This window comes from Haliotis cracherodii, unplaced genomic scaffold (genome assembly GCF_022045235.1).
Source record: "Haliotis cracherodii isolate W230 unplaced genomic scaffold, xgHalCrac1.p SCAF_8, whole genome shotgun sequence".
NCBI classification, from domain to species: Eukaryota; Metazoa; Mollusca; class Gastropoda; order Lepetellida; family Haliotidae; genus Haliotis; species Haliotis cracherodii.
The window spans coordinates 48,309,155-48,330,452 of record NW_027266341.1 but is presented as its reverse complement, the minus strand read 5'-3'; the positions used below and the strand labels follow the sequence as shown (position 1 = coordinate 48,330,452).

Here is a 21,298-nt window from a genome sequence, read left to right as displayed (position 1 = left end):
ACGGCAAGAATAGGTTGCTGAAGACCTATTCTACCCCATTATTAATGTGCCAAGCGTACATTGTAAACTCCTATTAGATCTTGGAACGAATGTTTTGGACAAAAACACGTGGTTAATACTTGAGTGACACCTTCTGATCAGTCCGCGGAAGTTTCTCTGTACTCTAGGAATGGAGACGATGTCATTTTAAAGTACAAAGTACACAGTACAAAGAAATCAGTACAATAGCACAAACATAAAGCAGCATCAATAATTGTACATCACGATCTACTATGGATTGGTAGCTTATAATTGACCTCGCAGACTCCGACCTAGCGTCCTAAGCACGGATACTGTCAGATTCTTCATGTGACATTATATGGGTGAAGTTACAAAGAAAATTGAGTATTCACTTCCGGTGACTTGTCGGAATATAACTAATCCGAAGACGGATTTTATCATTCTTCTGGGGCGGTCGGGTAGCCCAGTGGTTAAAGCATTCGCTCGTCACGCCGAAGACCCGGGTTCGATTCCCGACATGGGTACAATGTGTGAAGCCCATTTCTGGTGTCCCACGCCGTGATATTGCTGGAATATTGCTAAAAGAGGGGTAAAACCATACTCACTCACTCAGTCAGTATCATTATTCTTCAATCAGCGCTACCAAGAAATTCTGAGGTTCGAAACATCGATTTCTTCAACAAACAAAATACCTATCCCCTCTTCAATCAATCACCTACCGATTGCGATTAGTCGATAGCGCGTACCTGGGGAAGATAAAAAATGTCATCTATGTAATTCTACCGCAGTTGGACATGAGTTATATTATCTCTTTAAAAGTGAAGCACTTCTCCCAAAAATACATGTAATTTTGTAGTATTTTTACATCATGACCTGATCGTTTTAAGAGGTGATTTGTTAAATTCAAGCAGCATGAATGAACTGAGAAATCTTGCCAGAACAGTTCTGTATAATTATGTTACACATACATGCTCATGTACCACGGTGAGTGGTTTGGTGAAGTGAGGTTTTGACATCACGTTCAAAATTATTTTATTCAAACGTGGCTGCTTGTACTTGTCCTGACTGGTGGTTATTTTAGTGCTAGCCTCCTGAGTGAGTGTGTGAGTGAGTTTGGTTTTACGCTGCTTTTAGGAAATATTCCAGCAATATCACGACGGGGGACACCAGAAATGGGCTTCACACATTGTACCCATGTCGGGATTCGAACCCGGGTCTTCGGCGTGACGAGCGAACGCTTTAACCACTAGGCTACCCGACCGCCCCGCTAGCCTCCTGAGATTCCAAGCTGCGGCTTAATATGGATACCCCACCCAGACACAGTATACTGACTTCTAGCCGACCAGTCGTTATCTTATACCCAAATCCCGACGGGTAACACGTCACAGGAACTTGTGATTGGTCAGTAAACCAAACTATATACCCCTTATATATAAGTAGAGAATAGGGGGTGTATAGTTTTATTTACTGACAATAACAAGTCCCTGTGTAACAAGTACTATTTTGAAATAATTTTGGTATGACACGGCCGGGTATGGAATCAGTAACCTTACGCTCTCCTGACACTACACCAAGGACAAGGGCGGATGCTGCATTTTCAAGGGAGGGATCAAAAATATCAAAATCCTATCAGTGTAAGTGTAAGTGATTGTAGAATATTTTGTGTCAACTATTGGCTTATTTTGCAATATTTGTGTATTTGATTCTTTCGAACGGGCATCTCACAATACGTGGCCTCTGTTTTCGCGCATTGTGACCACGAATTATTGTTATCTCAAGTTGCTCATGGGTATATTTGGGTGTGAGAAGCGACGTTGGTTGGGACGGAGATGGAGATATTCATTCTTCCTCGTTTGAGAAAACCTCGACAGATGCTGAATTTGCCGAGAGGTACGAGTAAATTATATCCAAACGCTTGAAGCGAAAGCATGTAAATGACCATGCTGGAAACAGCTTTTGCCTTACGGCAAGCATGTGTTGCTGATGACCTATTCTCACCCGGATCTTCACGAGACCGATGCAAAATATAAAGCCTGTATGTCCTAAGTTCAGTGGTGAGCACAAAATCGATTTTTTTTCAGAAAATATATATCTATACGGCCCGGGGTGAAAACGATCAGTGGTAAAACTGGACTGTGGAACACAAACATTCTGTCAGCAGTTCTGAAATGTTTGTCACGAATTTAGGGAATATAAACAAGGCTTTGACACAAACTTTCTGCCTGAAATGTCTTCTGCCATGCTAGGTTGTAGCTCGGAAAAAATTCTGCTTTAATTCATGATAAACATAAGGCAGCCATACCAACAACGCATAGATCGTCACCTGGTGCAAATGAGTTTTGTTATGAAATGTTAAAGCATGTGTCAGATTCTGCTCTATCGGTTATTCGGACTTTAAATTGGTGTCCAGGACCTTTGGCTAAGGCCTGGAGACGTGCCGTAATAGTTCCCTTGCTAAAACCAGGAAACGATCCATTACTTCCTTGGTCATACAACGATTGCTCTCACTTATTTATGTAAAATCATGGAGGGCATAGTAACTAATCGCTTGAACCATCACCTTGAACGAAATTAGCTTCTTAACCAAATTCAGTCAGTATTCAGAAGAGGACGTTCATGTGTTGGTCAGCAGTTCGCCTGAAACTGAGACACAGAAAGCTATTTGCAGTCAACAGTGCATGTGTGTCTTTCTTTATATTGAAACGCCTTATGAGCCTGAAACAAATAGTGATGTTTGAAAATAGACCTAAACCCCGTTGTATGGGAAACTCAGGTACTTGGGTCATGTAGGACTGGGTACCCACAGGGATACTGGATCTGAACCCAATCTCATTAAAATCAGATCTAAGATCTCGCTGCCGCCAAACAAAGATCGGAGGACATCCCACCATGGGTCACGTTAGAACGACCTTTCGCGAACTTTGACCGACCACGGAAATGACTAACAAGAAGTCGACATCAGCCAATTAGAAAGCAGCTTTCTCGAGCTTTACGTGACTCGTTTCAATCTGGCGACTTCTATTTCAGACTACGCTTCAAAAATATACTGACACAGTTCTCGATGAAAAATTTGAAAACTGAACAAACGAACATTCCGGAATGTCTAATATATGGTTGAGATTGTATGGCAACGCCTCTGCCGTTCAAATGTTTATCCCACGGAAGCGAGAGATAGTCGATAATTTTGACGTAATCGGTCGTAACTGTCGTTCGGAATACCCCGTGTTAACGTTTTCGTGGTTGAATGATTACACGTTCCGAATGTCACTTTCATGATCTGGTAAGTGACACTTTGATTGGTCGAATGAAAGCTCGCTCTGACGTGACCCGTAATGGGATGTCCTCAGATCTTTGTTTAGCGATAGCGAGAACTAAGATCTGATTTTTATGAGATTGGATCTGAACCAGATCCACGGAAAGTCACGATATAGTGTTTAATGACAAGATGAATACAACTCCATGGTTACACTACAAGTCTCTCATGTTCGCATTTCTTCCTGACTTTTAAATGTTAGAGTAATTATAAATCTTCAGTCATAATTCATGTGTAGATAATCAGATAATTCTTTTCACATGAGTATCTAAATAGTTTTGGCCAGAGCTGCAGTAAAACATTCCCAGTCAGACATTTTGTACTAAACTCTTCAGACCTACAGTCCCTACGGAATGGGTTGGGTAATAGGTGGTCGGTATGGGTAGTAAATTTAGACTTGTCCCAACCCTAGTTAGCATCTTCTCCCCCTTTTTGAAATGTACTGAAAATGTAAAGTATATAAACATAACTGAATTATAAATTCTGTCACAAACTATTTGCATTTGTATCAAAATGTATACAATTCTGTTCTTCTCTGAAACTTTGCACACACATCTACCTGGAGCTGACTGACAAATCTGGATTTATGTTTTCTAATCTTGAAGTATGGTAGATAGGAAAAGAAATACGTTCAGTCACAGCATATAATACCCACAACCTGGAATGTAGCTCATGCCATCGACCACTAGTTCATATGGCCAAGACATGATATAGCTGACTATATGTGGCATGAATAAATAATCACTCACTTATTCACAAGTCAATATTGACCATCTTTAACTTCAGTAAGTTTTTCTTTTAAACACAGGCAGTTTATCAAGTGTGTGAGTGAGTTTTATGCAGCTTTTAGCAGAATTCCAGCAATATCCAGCTGAGAATACCAAAATTTTGATTCACACATTCTACTCATGTGGAGAATTGAACCGGGGTTCTTGGCATGAAGAGTGAATGATTTAACCACTGAGCAACACCACTTCCTTTTATTGAAGGAAGAAACATATCTCATGAAATTCATAAAGTACAACAAACACCTGACATTACAAAAGAACATCATTTTAATCAATCACTATCCTCTTCCTCATCCTCGCTGTCATCGTCATCACTGTCACTATCACCAACATTGTCTTTTTTATCATCATCATCAACCAAACCAGAGAAAAAATTGTCCTGTTTTGATGAATTCAAGCGTTTATTCTTGTTGGCTTTCTTTGCTTTCTTCCTCTCGTTAAACTTGATGTTTTCAAGTCCTTCAATGTTCCAGAACTTAACCTTCTGGTCATGGGAGCAGCTGGCCAGCAGGGTCTTGTCGTGGGACAGACACAGCCCTTCCACGGGGAAATTCTCATGCTCCCCAACAACACCCACAAAGCGATTTGGCAGAATGTTCACAGCCCTGGGAACACAGAAATGTTTAGAAGTTTGTTTAAACACATGCTTTTTAAAACATCATTTACTTGTATTTTGGTGAGTTTATATAAACTGCAATTCAATCCTGACAACTTGTATTTCGGTCCTTGTCTCTTGTCACACTGACCAAGAGAACATGAGAAAACTGGGAAGAATTTCTTTTGTTAGTTTGTCAGGCCACTTTCTTATGATCTGAACACATTAATAAAAAATAAAATAAATAACTCATATGGATATTCCACACCTGACAATGCCTTCTATAGAGCCAGTACAATGATATACTGTACCTGATAATGCCATCTATAGATGGTATACATGATATACTATACTTGATAATGCCATCTACAGAGGTGGTACACATGATATACTATACCTGATAATGCCAACTACAGAGGTGGTACACATGATATACTACACCTGATAATGCCATCTAAAGAGGTGGTAGACATGATATACTATAACTGATAATGCCATCTGTAGAGGTGGTAGACATGATATACTATAACTGACAATGCCACCGCTAGAGGTTGTACACATGATTTACTATACCTGATAATACCATCTATAGAGGTTGTACACATGATATACTGTACCTGATAATGCCATCTATATATGGTAGACATGATATACTATACCTGATAATGCCATCTATAGAGGTTGTACACATGATATACTGTACCTGATAATGCCATCTATAGAGGTGGTACACATGATATACTGTACCTGATAATGCCATCTATAGAGGTGTTATATATGATATACTGTACCTGATAATGCCATCTAAAGAGGTGGTACACATGATATATTATATCTGATAATGCCATCTATAAAGGTGGTACACATGATATACTGTACCTGATAATGCCATCTATAGAGGTGTTATATATGATATACTGTACCTGATAATGCCATCTATAAAGGTGGTACACATGATATACTATACCTGATAATGCCATCTATAGAGGTGGTATACATGATATACTATACCTGATAATGCCATCTATAGAGCCGGTACACATGATATACTGTACCTGATAATGCCATCTATAGAGCCGGTACACATGATATACTGTACCTGATAATGCCATCTATAGAGGTGTTATATATGATATACTGTACCTGATAATGCCATCTATAGAGGTGTTATATATGATATACTGTACCTGATAATGCCATCTAAAGAGGTGGTACACATGATATATTATATCTGATAATGCCATCTATAAAGGTGGTACACATGATATACTGTACCTGATAATGCCATCTATAGAGGTGTTATATATGATATACTGTACCTGATAATGCCATCTATAAAGGTGGTACACATGATATACTATACCTGATAATGCCATCTATAGAGGTGGTATACATGATATACTATACCTGATAATGCCATCTATAGAGCCGGTACACATGATATACTGTACCTGATAATGCCATCTATAGAGCCGGTACACATGATATACTGTACCTGATAATGCCATCTATAGAGGTGTTATATATGATATACTGTACCTGATAATACCATCTATAGAGGTGTTATATATGATATACTGTACCTGATAATGCCATCTAAAGAGGTGGTACACATGATATATTATACCTGATAATGCTATCTATAAAGGTGGTACACATGATATACTGTACCTGATAATACCATCTATAGAGGTGTTATATATGATATACTGTACCTGATAATGCCATCTAAAGAGGTAGTACACATGATATATTATACCTGATAATGCCATCTATAAAGGTGGTACACATGATATACTGTACCTGATAATGCCATCTATAGAGGTGTTATATATGATATACTGTACCTGATAATGCCATCTATAAAGGTGGTACACATGATATACTATACCTGATAATGCCATCTATAGAGCCTGTACACATGATATACTGTACCTGATAATACCATCTATAGAGGTGGTATACATGACATACTATACCTGATAATGCCATCTATAGAGCCGGTACACATGATATACTGTACCTGATAATGCCATCTGTAGAGGTGGTACACATGATATACTATACCTGATAATGCCATCTATAGAGCCGGTACACATGATATACTGTACCTGATAATGCCATCTATAGAGGTGTTATATATGATATACTGTACCTGATAATGCCATCTATAGAGGTGTTATATATGATATACTGTACCTGATAATGCCATCTAAAGAGGTGGTACACATGATATATTATACCTGATAATGCCATCTATAAAGGTGGTACACATGATATACAGTACCTAATAATGCCATCTATAGAGGTGTTATATATGATATACTGTACCTGATAATGCCATCTAAAGAGGTAGTACACATGATATATTATACCTGATAATGCCATCTATAAAGGTGGTACACATGATATACTGTACCTGATAATGCCATCTATAGAGGTGTTATATATGATATACTGTACCTGATAATGCCATCTATAAAGGTGGTACACATGATATACTATACCTGATAATGCCATCTATAGAGCCGGTACACATGATATACTGTACCTGATAATACCATCTATAGAGGTGCTATACATGATATACTATACCTGATAATGCCATCTATAGAGCCGGTACACATGATATACTGTACCTGATAATGCCATCTATAGAGCCGGTACACATGATATACTGTACCTGATAATGCCATCTGTAGAGGTGGTACACATGATATACTATACCTGATAATGCCATCTATAGAGCCGGTACATATGATATACTGTACCTGATAATGCCATCTATAGAGCCGGTACACACAACATCGCGGGTGATGGGCACCATACAGTCTACAGACATCGGATGTCCCGGGAAGCGGTCACTGATGTTGCCCCACTCCCCCCAGTTGAAGATGTTCAGGACCCCCTCCCCAGTACCACACACCACCTTCTTCTCCCCCTGAAACAACACAGGACAGCATCAATACAGGTACATTACAACGCTCTATGCTTCAAAACTACAGTGTTGTTGGATTAAACATGTTCACTGAGACAACATGAATGAGTGAGTTAGTGAATGTGTTTTAAAATGCCAGTACACAGTCTTCTTTAACGCAGCCCTCAGCCATACTATCTGTGCGATTGAGATCTGTAAATAAGCCTGTACTTTAACACTGCATTCAATGCAATAACCTAAAACTAAGCATTTGGCACACAGCCAAATATCGGCCTCAGAGCAGGTCTAGATAAATCCTATGACATATTCAAGTTCATCTTGCTTCGCTTAAATGTGATGGTTTGTTTGTGGAAGAGCGGACATGATGTGTCTCTTTGAACATGTCGAAGACTTTCTTTTCTCAAACAAATACAACTAAATACATGGTTGTCCTACGCAACCGTGTAGTAATTCAGTTTCAAAAGAGCAAACATTCTGCCTCCACTTAGCGATATGAGTCCAAACCAGACAGTCAACAGAAGACCAACCTTTCGGTACATGGAGATATGAAACTGTTTATTATTTTGGAACATTTCAGGACTACTTCTTGCTCTTCATCTTGAGCCCAGAAACATCACAGAGAGATAATCATCATCATAAAATTGTTGTCATTAAACTTTCATAACTGATTCTTCAAGTGCTGCTTATTTCTAGATCTACCTGCCAAATTCATCAGAACATCAAATCATTTATATTCCTTGTCAAAAGATGATGAAACAGCTTAAATCAACTCTCTCACTCACTCAAACAAGTCCCTTATCGTCAGAACATCAAATCATTTATATTCCTTGTCAAAAGATGATAAAACAACTTAACCCAACTCTCTCACTCACTCAAACAAGTCCTTATCATAAGAACATCAAATTATATATATATATTCCTTATTAGAGGTGATAAAACAACATAAAACAACTATCTCACTCACTAAAACAAGTCTTTTTCAACAGAACATCAAATCATATATATATTCCTTATCACAGATGATAAAACAACATAAACCAACTCTCTCTCTCACTCAAACAAGTCCTTATCATAAGAACATCAAATTATATATATATATATATATTCCTTATTAGAGATGATAAAACAACATAAAACAACTATCTCACTCACAAAAACAAATCTTTTTCATCAGAACATCAAATCATATATATATTCCTTATCACAGATGATAAAACAACATAAACCAACTCTCTCTCTCACTCAAACAAGTCCTTATCATAAGAACATCAAATTATATATATATATATATATATATTCCTTATTAGAGATGATAAAACAACATAAAACAACTCTCTCTCACTCAAACAAGTCCTTATCATAAGAACATCAAATTATATATATATATATATATATATTCCTTATTAGAGATGATAAAACAACATGAACCAACTCTCTCACTCACTCACTCACTCACACACATGACAGCTGATAAAACATCAAATCATATATATATGTATATATTCTAGGGCTGGGATGGGTAACTAGGGTACGGGGGTCGGGGAGGTACTGAGTAGGACCCAGGTACCCACAGGACTACCCGGACCCGTGTTTAGGCACGTGATATATTGTTTAATGACAAAAAATATCTAGAACTCTATAGTTACACTACAAGTCACAAATGTTCACATTTCTTTCTGACTATGCACCTATTCCTTCTGACTTTTTATATCTTTGAATAAAGATGTAACTTGAGTCAACTTCAGTGTATGCATGACCAGATTGTTTAATACATGTATCTGAATACGTTTTGCCAGTGCTATGGTAAACACATGCCCAATAGGACATTTTGTACCTATCTCTTGAGACTTACAGTAGGTACACGGGTAGTAAATTCGAACTCATCCCAGCCCTGATATATTCCTTATCACAGATAATAAAACAAAATAAACCAACTCTCTCACTCACTCACACAAGTCCTTATCATCAGAACATCAAATAATATATATTCCTTATCACAAATGATAACACAATTTAACCCAACTCTCTCACTCACTCACACGAGTCCTTATCATCGGAACATCAAATCATATACATATTTCTTATCACAGGGGATAAAACAACTTAAACCAACGTGGCATCAGAGGCCATGCTCACAAGATTGTTTATGAGACTTGTTAACAGGTTATATGTTATCAACATGATCCATAAGAGAGCTACAACTGGGATGGATCATGCTGTAGTTTTCATGAATTAAACCCACAACTATCACGCTTCTGTATACTCAGAAGGAACACTACTGGAAATGAATTAATTACCAACTCTAGGTCTTTGAGAGTATCATGCAGCTTTTGAAAGAACTTAATAGTATATCTTAGCAGTAGAAGAACTAGTTTAATCTGGACCAGACTAGTCAGACGAGGCACAAATCCTGACATCACAATCCCCATCTTAGTTTGCTCCTATGACAAGTGTGAGGAACTGGGGACTCCCCTCAGAGAATGTTTATAGAATACCAGTGTTACAAGACACAATACAATTCTGCACAAATGTAATCTGAAACCTTTCAATTTTGTAATTGAAGACAAACATTTTCTCAAAATAAAACGGTTTCAAAATATACCAGCATGTGCCAATAGATAACATAAGCCATATCATAATCATGATAATGCACCTAACATGCCCAATATCCTCGTGCTTGTTTATGGTGCTTTGATCAAAGCACCTGATACTGATAATAAATAGTGGATATTTATCATGGTCATAATGTGCAAAATCCAAACCCTGAAGCATAATAACCCTGATCAATGGATCAGTGTGAATTCAAATTTCATTACCGGTACCATCTGGGGAGTATACAACCCAAACTGCCTCATGAAGCACTGGAAGGTTAAGAGTCACTTTACCATCTCATCCTACCAGGTGCACATTCACTGATGGGTGAATAGAAGCATGTTTCGAACAAGTTTCTGGCCTAAGGAGACACCACATGTGTAATGTGTCTTAGTGAGGGGCCGGACCCAAACCCAAGAAAATCAGGAGTCAAGATTGCCGAACATGATCATCCATCAATCTACTATCCACTACCAATGGTGATTAACTTTGCCCAATTTGTGGTCTGTGTGCTATATACCTTCATTGCTGCCAAACTAAGAAACTCGGAATCAAACAGTTCTGATTGCAGATCCATCCTCTTCCTACGGATGTTGAAAGCGGACAATGTACCATCACCACTGCAAAAAAGAGAGAGGTGCATTAGACACAACATGTGGGGGAGTTTGGTTTACCTCTGCACTGAACAGTGCTTCAGTTATTTCATCACTATTGAGGCATGTCAGCGGGAGGTAAGCTCGCAGGTCTTAGCCGATCACCAGTTTAGTGAAACCCACGACAATGGATATGGTACTGACAAAGCAAAACAGTCAGGGCAAATCGGAATATGAACCCACAATCACAGGTCTCTGACAGATCAAAGGGACGTAACTCTGCAGAGTGAATTGCAGCGCAAGAGATGACTGGGCCACAGGTGCCTCCTAGACACAATAAATGTCACTCTCATTCCATGAAGGAGACAGGACTAATGAATGCTGTTTCAAAATTTGTTTTTCAATATAAATGTTGGAGAGAATCAAATGAATCAAAGCCATGATTCTTTTTTCTGAACTTTTGCTTTCTGGATGCTGTCGTCATACCAAGACGCTGTGGAATGTTTCTGATGATATCGACTCTTGGTACTAGGACATGGGTGACATAGCTGAAACACATCTTGCCAAGGCAAGGAGTTAACTGGCTGTAAAAATTCAGTTTCAGTTTCAGTTTCAGGCAAGGCAAGGCAAGGCAAGGCAAGGCAAGGCAAGGCAAGGCAAGGCAAGGCAAGGCAAGGCAAGGTGTTGACAGACCAGGCAAGGCAAGGCAAGGCAAGGCAAGGTGTTGACAGACCAGGCAAGGCAAAGTAAGGCAAGGCAAGGCAAGGTGTTGACAGACCAAGGATCATAAACAGGCCGTTAAACTTCTAGCGCCTCACATGCAGCATGGGTTGTAGTCCCCAGGGAGCTGATAATGAAAATCGAGTGCACACAGGATAATAAAGTACCGCTTTGAACGTGCACCTTGTTTATTATTATTTAAGAAATTCTCTTTCTAACTTGAGTAAGCTCAACTAACCATAGTCTGTAAATTCACACCAAAATCTACAATAAACGATGCCAAATGATTAGGATGGTGGAATCTAAATTGTTTGACACAGACTTCATAGGGATGCCTGAACAGGAGACTGCCTCCATGGTGTAGCGAAGGTCTGGGGTTCTATCTCCAGCCGCGTCATACCCAAAGAGGTTAAAAGATGGTACTTCCTGTTGTCGTGCATGGTGCATGGCATTGAGAGGCTAAAACATGGATTGGTTGGCTCGGAGTCACCTTAACAGGTAGCAAGAAGTTACCCTGATGGGGGTACATTCATCCACCAAAACAAAAGACCAATTTTTGTTTCCAAATGTGCTCAAAGTGGGAAGATCAATCTGGGGTCCCCTGTCAAATTTGACGAAATATTGCTTAAAGATGCCGGGTACCTGGTGACCAGGAGAATCTTCCTCTGCTCGTCTATGATCATGTCACTGATAAAATCGTCATTCTCCTTCACCTCGTACGTGCATGTCTTCGTCCTCATGTCCCAAACCTGGAACACAAACGTTTCACTTCATAAAGTATTGCCGGATCATAGGTTTTCAGAACACAAACGTTTCACTTCATTAAGTATCGCCAGATCATAGGTTTTCAGAACACAAACGTTTCACTTCATAAAGTATTGCCGGATCATAGGTTTTCGGAACACAAATGTTTCACTTCATAAAGTATTGCCGGATCATGGGTTTTCAGAACACAAACGCTTCACTTCATAAAGTATTGCCGGATCATAGGTTTTCAGAACACACACATTTCACTTCATAATGTATCACCGGATCATAGGTTTTCAGAACACAAATGTTTCACTATATAAAGTATCGCTGGAGCATAGGTTTTCGGAACACAAATGTTTCACTTCATAAAGTATCGCTGGATCATAGGTTTTCAGACATTCTACGTTTTAGAAGAGCCATGTTTATTGCGATTACTCACACTGTAATGGAGTATCACACCTGTAAATACTCAGATGATGGCTTGTTGTAAAGAAAAAGGTTTTCTTTTATACCAGTAAGTGAATACAATGTTTACAGTTGTTCATGTGAATAGAGCGAAAACTATGAATGTTTCTTATGCATCTGAAAACCCGTAACACAGGGATAATGTATTTGGAGAGGCAATATGGTATTTAGATACCTTGATTGTTCCATCATCATCTCCAGTGGCGATGAAGTTCTCATCAGTAGCAACTAAACTGTAGATCGACGCTCTGAAATTGCAAGGACTGAACCATAAATTCAATCAAACTGAAGAAACACACTTCAAAAGCATGATGATGATAAGAGCTCACTTGAAATATCTGGTCACCAGATGTAATAGCAAATGACAAAATTGGAGAAGACTGAACATAAAGGCCTGTTGATCAAGAGTGAGTGAGTGAGTTTGGTTTTGAGCAATATCCCAGCGATATCACAGTGCATATACCAGAAATGGTGCTCCCACATTGGACCCATATGGGGAATTGCACCCAGACCATTGTCTTCATCAGGATAATAGGAGTGAGTTTAACAGCACTTTCAACAGTATTTCAGTCACATCAAAGCAAGCAGCTTTGCTGGTGGGTAGCCCCAATTGAAGCAGATTTTAGACGTTTACCCTTTAGGTGAAACGAGCACAACTATATGTTAATCATGTTAGTAGGATGGAAACTTTACCTTAAATTCCATACACAACTTTGCGGAAATCACAACTTGTCTAAAACCTAATTTAAATACACATTTTAAGTCTGAAATAAACGATTCTCTTTTAACATGTTTATAATGTCCAACGGACAAAAGCTCCCTCTTACTCGTGAGCTTTCTTGATCTTTTTCTTGACTTTGCCAGTTTCCGTGTCAATGCTCCATAACGACTTGTCCTTTGACACTGTGTGCAGACGGTCACCGCTTGGCGAGAACTTCATGCTTCGGCAAGCCTTCTTGTGGTGACACAAAGTCCTCAGTAACTTGTTAGACTCTTTTGTTGAATAGGAATGACTGAAAAGAAAACCAAAAGACATATCATGTCCATGGTACGTTTCACACACCTTATCAGCATCCTCACAGCCTCTGAAGGCAGTAAGGGGAATTTTACCACCACAATATTTGTTTGTTTGTTGTTTAATCCCAAGGCACTCAGCAATATTCCAACTACATGATGGCAGCCTGTAAATAATTGAGTCTGGAACAGACTATCAAGTGACTGATTTTGTGAATAACGATCCATGCCGTTTAGGTATACACCCCATTAAGTTATGATCCATGCTGTTAGGGTGTGATCTATGCTGTTAGGGTATGATCCATGCTGTTAGGGTATGATCCATGACGTTTGGGTGTGATCCATGATGTTAGGGTGTGATCCATGAGGAACTGTAGATGCCAACTGTCTATTGACACTGGTAGGGTTTATTTCAGTATCACCTACTTGCAAAATTTCCAACATGATATATATATTTCTTATGTAATTGTAGGATTTTGCAAGTCAGAGCTGAGTTCTGATGAATCAGTGATTTACACATTTCAACCCTTGTTAAACATAAATCACAACTGTATCACTACAATCTTGCAAAAGAGCATCCACCATGTTCACCTCACACATAAACATAATAATCATAATAATGGCATCCGGACCAATACAGCTGAAACTGAGGGACTGCAGCTGGCAACCGTCAAGCAGGGTCCCAGCATCCGGACCAATACAGCTGAAACTGAGTGACTCATGCTGCAGCCAGCTGGCAACAGTCAGGCAGGGTCCCAGCATCCTGTACAAATCACAACATGGCCAGAGGACCACGAGGCTATCAGCAAGAGCAACAACCTGCAGTTGTGGCACAGTGACACACTATCAGCCACAGCCCTGTTCCACAAATGCCTGTTGCGCAAAGACGATCACAACTCCAATACTCTAACCTTGACTACAATAATCATAGGGCTAAGATCACTTTGTGGAAGTGGGTCGGTAACCACCCAATGTTCATTGTATTCACTCTTATAGTGAGAGAAATTGGCACTAGTCCTACAGCCCTCCCAAAACTGCCCAATAGTTAAGGTATAAAAAGCATTAGTGGAAATTTGTCTTTCTAAGGTTTCAGCTACATGTTGTCATTATAAAGACTAGTGGACTAAAATGGTTGGTTTCTATCGCTGTCTTACAACAAGCACATGATACCTTTTCTGCCCTGGATTCCTCATTAGAGTTATCCCTGACAGAATGCTAGAACTTGTTTCTATATATTGTTGTTGACAATGGTTGATGCATACATTGAAACTTCCCCATCAATACAGCCAACAGCGATGATGTCTTTAGACGGATGAAAGTCCACTGTAACAGTCAGGTCGTCAAGCTTTATCTGTTTAGGAGCATCACAATCCTGGAATCAACATTCAAAAAATATTTATACATTTCTCGTTGGAGGTTTGGTAACTAATTCCCTTTCTAAAGATATATAACGACATACAACTTACCACTTCAGGCACTTGCATACAGCTTGTTTACTGACGTATGCAAGGTACTATATTACTAGTACATCAGTAGAGGTAAATCGTGGAATATTGTGTTACGATCAAAATGTGTCAGTATAGGCCTATTGAGAAAATGTGTAAATAAGTGTATTTCTTTCATCTCTACAATGATATCATTCCTGCCAGAAGAACAAAAGCCAATTAATCGTGCTATGTTTGTCGTAAAAATATTAAGGGCATTTCAAAACAGGAAGAAAACATTGCTGTATGTCGTTGTTAAATATGTAGTGGTACAAGCAATCTAGCTACACATGTGTGCCGGCACTGCTAAACAATACTTTCGCCAACAGTTATTTTCAAGTAAAGGAATACTAAGTTTGGAAAGACTTAAGAAAAGGCACAATACTTTCAGAACAAAAGATACAACTCTGACAGTAATGTGCCACATTTTACCAGCCTGTTGATCACGTAGATACTAGAAGAGAAACGATACATCACACTGTGATCACAGTAATCATAGTTACTGCCCTTGAATCCCCATTTTAATGCATGGCCAGTGACGTATTGAAGCCGAGAGTCAACACGCACACAGATAGTTACACCAAGGTTTTGGTTTGGTTTGTTGTTTAACGCCGCAATCAGCAGTATTCCAGCTATATGACGGTGGTCTGTAAATAATCGAGTCTGGACCAGACAATCCAGTGATTAATATCATGAATATCGATCCACGCAATTGGGATCGATGACATGCATGAACCAAGTCAGCGAGCCTGACCACCCGATCCCCTTAGTTGCCTTTTACGACAAGCATAGTCACCTTTTACCATGTTTACAGCAAGCATGGGTTGCTGAAGACCTATTCTACGCAGGAATCTTCACGGGTACTCACTGACAACAAATCACTTGGTGCATAAGGTTCAATGAGAATCTAAAATGTTTCTAAACATTGGCATGAATGGTGACGGTAAATCATGATGAACTGCCCTAAGCACAGAATGAGACTTTCCGAATGCAAGTTGACCGAGGCCTGTTTCGCTTTTTGATCTTGATTGACAAATGATGGGAAAGTTTCAAGAGCTTACTTCTGTATGTATACTCTATATAATACAGGACAGACTTCATACAACATGAATTAACACTGTATTAAGATGTTACAATTTTTTAAACGGTAAACATCACATATATAGAGCGAAATAGGGTCAGTAAACAACTGAATATACAATACCTACATCACTACATAGTTGTCATAGTACTGTACATACTCAGTGATACATGACAATATATTCACATGTACAAAAGGTGAAAAGTCATAGTTATGACAAAGGGGGGTAATTTTGAGAATTATCTCCCTTGATTCGCTGTTCGGTGTTGTGCAACATGCAACATACAACACGGGTGATATAGCCGGTAGCGTGTGCATATAGTGTCGTTTACCCCCTATTGCATGGCATGTCTTTTTCAGTTGGTGTGTCATTTAGTATTTTTTTCACTTAGAAATTGGACGCTTACTGCAAAACCAAATCGCGATAGCCTAGTTTAGCCTACAGTAATACACACATTTGACACGTGGTTTTGTTGTCATTTAAACGTGCGACATTATTAGTTACCAGGGTGTAACAGGCACTGACATGGCGTGTAGTCTTTCGCATAGACACGCATACACTTGACTAACCAATTTTGTTTCGCTCTATCCTAAAATATCAGCGAAAGAACACCTGCGAGGAGACCACAACTTACTTCGTCTGCCATCTTGTTCGGATTTTGAAAAGTTGGATTTCAGGTTAATACGGAACACGCCAAAAAATATAAACGCAATTATTTAACTGGCACAAAATTGAAATGGTTCATGATATATAGTAAGTATATACATGTGTATTTTATGTCGAAGAAAGGATGGGAATACGCCAGATTTGGGCATAAATAGAAATAAGTTCAACGGTTAATATAGTGTATGATCGAGTTGCATATCTTGATCATAAACCACGAAAGCCTAATGATGTCACTTTTGCAGCATTGATTTATATTTTTTAATCGAAATTTCTCGTTATTTCAATTATTGTCTCGAAATTTCGGTTTTTCTCTCTATACTTCAAATATTTTCTCGTAATTTCGAATATTTTCTCGTTTTTTCAAGTTCAAGTTATCTTATTCCGAGTCAAGATATACACTTTTTTCTGTCTGGGGCATCCCCCATTAACCATCTTCTATCTCCATTCAATTATGATAAATAGCCATATCAATCCAATCAATGCCCTTTCACCAGTATAGTACTAGGCCGATCCCTAACAAGCAGAGAGTCTACATAGAATTTGTATAGTCTCTCTGCTAGCAAGGTTAATGAGGGAGCATGGTAACCTGCATGATGTTCTACACTTACTCAGACTCAATAAAAATTAAATTATATTATGGTTAGTAAGAAACGGATATCGACCCGCGAAGATCCGGGGTCTTCAGCAACCCATGCTTACCGAAAAAGACGACTATGCTTGTGACATGTCGTAAGAGGCGACTAACGGGATCGGGTGGTCGGACTTGCTGATCATTTTCATGTCATCGTATCCCAAATGCGTGGATCGATGCTCATGATGTCAACCACTGGATTGTCTGGTCCAGACTCGATTATTTACATACCGCCGTCATATGACTGGAGTATTGCTGAGTGCGGCGTTAAACAACAAACAAACAAACAAATATAAGGCCCCTCCGGGCAGGACCCTTAATCCCCATCGCTATCTATAAATGTCAAATTACATCTCCTGACGTCGCCGGATCTAACGTATGTTCAAGACGTGGGTCACTGACGTTGCACCACTTTACTTAACACCTCTATCTACAAAACCATGGACATGGTCGATCAGAGAGAGGGCCCAGGTCAGCGATGGAAGCGGACGGATTGAACGTCTAGTCTCTCCAACGATTATGTCGAGGACGCAGAATCGCGGTCCGACTTCCTGCTGTGTTTTAGTGACAGAAACGGGTCTCCGCTCCTGCTGTGTTTTAGTGACAGAACTGGTCTCCGCTCCTGCTGTGTTTTAGTGAGAGAACGGGTCTCCGCTCCTGATGTGTTTTAGTAACAGAACGGGTCTCCACTCCTGCTGTGTTTTAGTGACAGAACGGGTCTCCGCTCCTGCTGTGTTTTAGTGACAGAAACGGGTCTCCGCACCGTAAACATATGGGCCACTCGGTCCCGGTGTGCGTTCTGTCACGTGATTGCCATTACTTGTATCTTTTCGACCGATATTCCCCATCAACTCTAAATATGGCGGCTGACGTCCAAACTTCACCCCAGAGTTTTGTTTTCCGTCATCCCCCTGAGCTACCACCCGAGGGCAAAACGTACGCCCTTGGACAATAACTACTAGAGCAATGAGCACGAGTGTTGATAATCTATAATCTTGACCATCTTTATCTGTACTGATTCAGGGTAATAACAATCTCATTAAAATCATATCTGAGTTCTTGCTACCGCTAAGATTTGTCTTAGCTAGAACTGAGATCAGATTTTGATGACATTGAGGTAATAGTATCTTATAATCCAAGTATGGTTCCCAGTATTTCAAGTTTTATATTAAGATACAGTTACGGCAGTCGTATGCAAAGATTGCTTTAGGGAACAGTATCAATCACTTGCTTTTGTCTCCATTATTTACCGGCACCAATGAAGCGGGACTACTGCCGAGTGCTGTGTTAATTCGGGACTATGCTCCGTCTTCTGTTGTCATTTCCAGTCTAGATCTAGACGTCATTAGTCATCAGTGTCTGCATCATCAGTAAAAACTACTACATTGACACACACAATACATTCTGAACTAGCAGACAACGTGGTGTTTGAAGGTCTTGAATCACATTTGCCGGACCCGATCCAACGCCCCCTTTTAACAACAAAAATAAACTTCAGGTTTACCAAACGGTTCATTTGAAAATCTATTTGGTCCAAAGTAATAGGTATCAGTGAGTTGTGCTGATGGTTATTATTCCGCATGGGGAAAAAGGTCCGGCGGACTCGTGAGGACGGTCAGTAAGACCACGTGAGGTGGAATGGGGTTTAACGGCGTCCAAGGTTATTGCACTTATACAGCGACGTGCATGCACATGTGTGTGGCTGCTTGTACTAGTCCGGACTGATGCCGATTTATAGTGCTGGCCCACTGAGATACCATGCCGCAGTTTAACATGAATACCCAACTCAGACACAGTATACTGACTCCGAGCCGACCAGTCCTTGTTTTAGCCCCTTAATGCCGAGCGCCAGACAGGGTAACAACAAGTGCCATCTTTTAACGTCTTTTGGTATGACGCTGCCGGGGATCGAACCCGGGACCTTCGGCTCTCCGGGCGGCCGCTCTACTACTAGACCATGGAGGCGGTAGTAAGACCACATACATCCGTATACATAACGATTCTGTTAAGAAGGTCCAGACTATGATTCTGTCAGGAACGTCGAAACAGTGATTCTTTAATCTGGGCTTTCTTTATCCAGGATACTACACAGTCCGGATAAACGGGTCTCATTGATTATTCATCTACAAGCAGTGGCAAAGATAACAGTGCATCTGAAGGAAAGGTTTAAGAGTCGAAGCAGCATTTCACAAAGGATCTCCTATATTCTACCTACAGATATAAGGGAACTGGTGATTTCATTGTACTTATCGTTGAGGTGCACAGTTACAATACCGTGGCGCTGCATCTGAACGCAACATCTCATCACGTGGAGTGTGGCGCGTGGCACGCAGCATCCGTGAACGGCACGTGATGCACGTGCACACACAAGCTAGAGGTTAGCACTTCTGGGGGAACTTACAATCACAAATGCATTTGGGCTAAACACACGCTAAAAATGCATCCGAGACAGTGTCTCAATGAACAGGGAAAATGGTAAATTGTGGGTAGGAAAGAGAGGAGAAACGTCAATATCCCACGTTGCCCGAATGCTGGCTAAGCAAACGGTGCAATCTTTCCACTGTGGGACAAGTACCTTCATATGGGTGGGGCTGCAATGAGATCTGGGCGTGACTGGCCTAAAAGATACCTAGACAAAATCGTCTCATTACGTTATTGCACTAAGCAATAGATTCAAATTTGTCCTGTTATCAATTGAGAAATCCGTACAATAACAGGAAGGCGAATATCAACCACTAAAGACCGGCTCTGTGCAGCCCGCCTGAAAGCAAGGCGCCCTGGGAAGAGTGCCACCCGAATAGCTAACCAAAGGCAGCAAAGATTTGGGTTGACCAGGCAACCGTGTCGTGGGACGTGTCGTGGACCACTGGCGTTACACCATGTTGACAGACGAAACACAGATAGCAGAAGACGTCACTGGTTTGTCAAGGCAACAATTCTTGACTATCATTGGTATGTGGGCGGAAGTGTCATGGCAGGCGAAATGTGAATGTACACTGACTGAACGCACGATATGTTGACGAAACTTTGCGTCATGTCGTTGTTCCATTCGCAAGAATTATCGACAGAAATTATGAACTGAAAAGAGACAATGCCAGACATGGTTCCCAGGTCGTCTCGATTATCTCCGACGAGAAGGCATACGCACATATTGCACAGGTCCGCCGAGTTTCCTGACATGTCCCCAATAAAGTATATGTGGGGTTTCTGGGGCGGAGAGTGTACACTGTAAGGGTACAGGCGGTCTGTGAGTAATCGAGTATGGACCAGACTAAGTAATAACCAGGCAAACCATGGACTGAACACATGAGCAACGATCCTGGCAAACCATGGACTGAACACATGAGCAACTCTATTTGTACACAATCAGAGTCTGAATGCACACAATCAGACAAGTCATAGATTTATACTGAGGACCTAGGGACCGCATCTCCTCCGGGTCCCCTTGCATGGTGACAAGCGCCCCCCGAAATTGAACAAATTATATACACTGAACAAAACAAGTTATGAATCATGACTCCTTTGTAGTGAAGACTGAGCACACAATTTGCTTGCTTGGTTATTTACTTTCAACACTTCACTCAACAATGTTTCAGCTTTTCAGGGCATCTGTAAATGATTAAAGTCTGGACCAGACAATCCAGTGCTTGGCATGGCAATAATCCAC

The 21,298-nt window shown here is 40.2% G+C and overlaps 1 protein-coding gene across 1 annotated transcript; it reads right to left on the bottom strand.

Moving 5' to 3' along the window:
- Positions 1–4,372: 4,372 nt before the first annotated feature.
- LOC139451030 (WD repeat-containing protein 55-like) lies at positions 4,373–16,980 on the bottom strand. Its single transcript, XM_071232842.1, has 8 exons — positions 16,969–16,980; positions 15,031–15,140; positions 13,582–13,767; positions 12,930–13,002; positions 12,182–12,288; positions 10,747–10,846; positions 7,468–7,637; positions 4,373–4,706 (listed from the first exon to the last, which is right to left on the bottom strand). The coding sequence occupies exons 1-8, from the start codon at positions 16,978–16,980 to the stop codon at positions 4,373–4,375; spliced, it is 1,092 nt and encodes a 363-aa protein (XP_071088943.1).
- Positions 16,981–21,298: the final 4,318 nt, after the last annotated feature.

What these genes read in the sequence shown, in the direction of transcription:
- LOC139451030 (XM_071232842.1), bottom strand. An exon ending in AAGATCAAGAAAGCTCACGA is followed by an intron (nt 13,003 to 13,581) that starts GTAAGAGGGAGC and finishes TTGCAATTTCAG; the next exon opens with AGCGTCGATCTACAGTTTAG. An exon ending in AAGATTCTCCTGGTCACCAG is followed by an intron (nt 10,847 to 12,181) that starts GTACCCGGCATC and finishes TCTTTTTTGCAG; the next exon opens with TGGTGATGGTACATTGTCCG.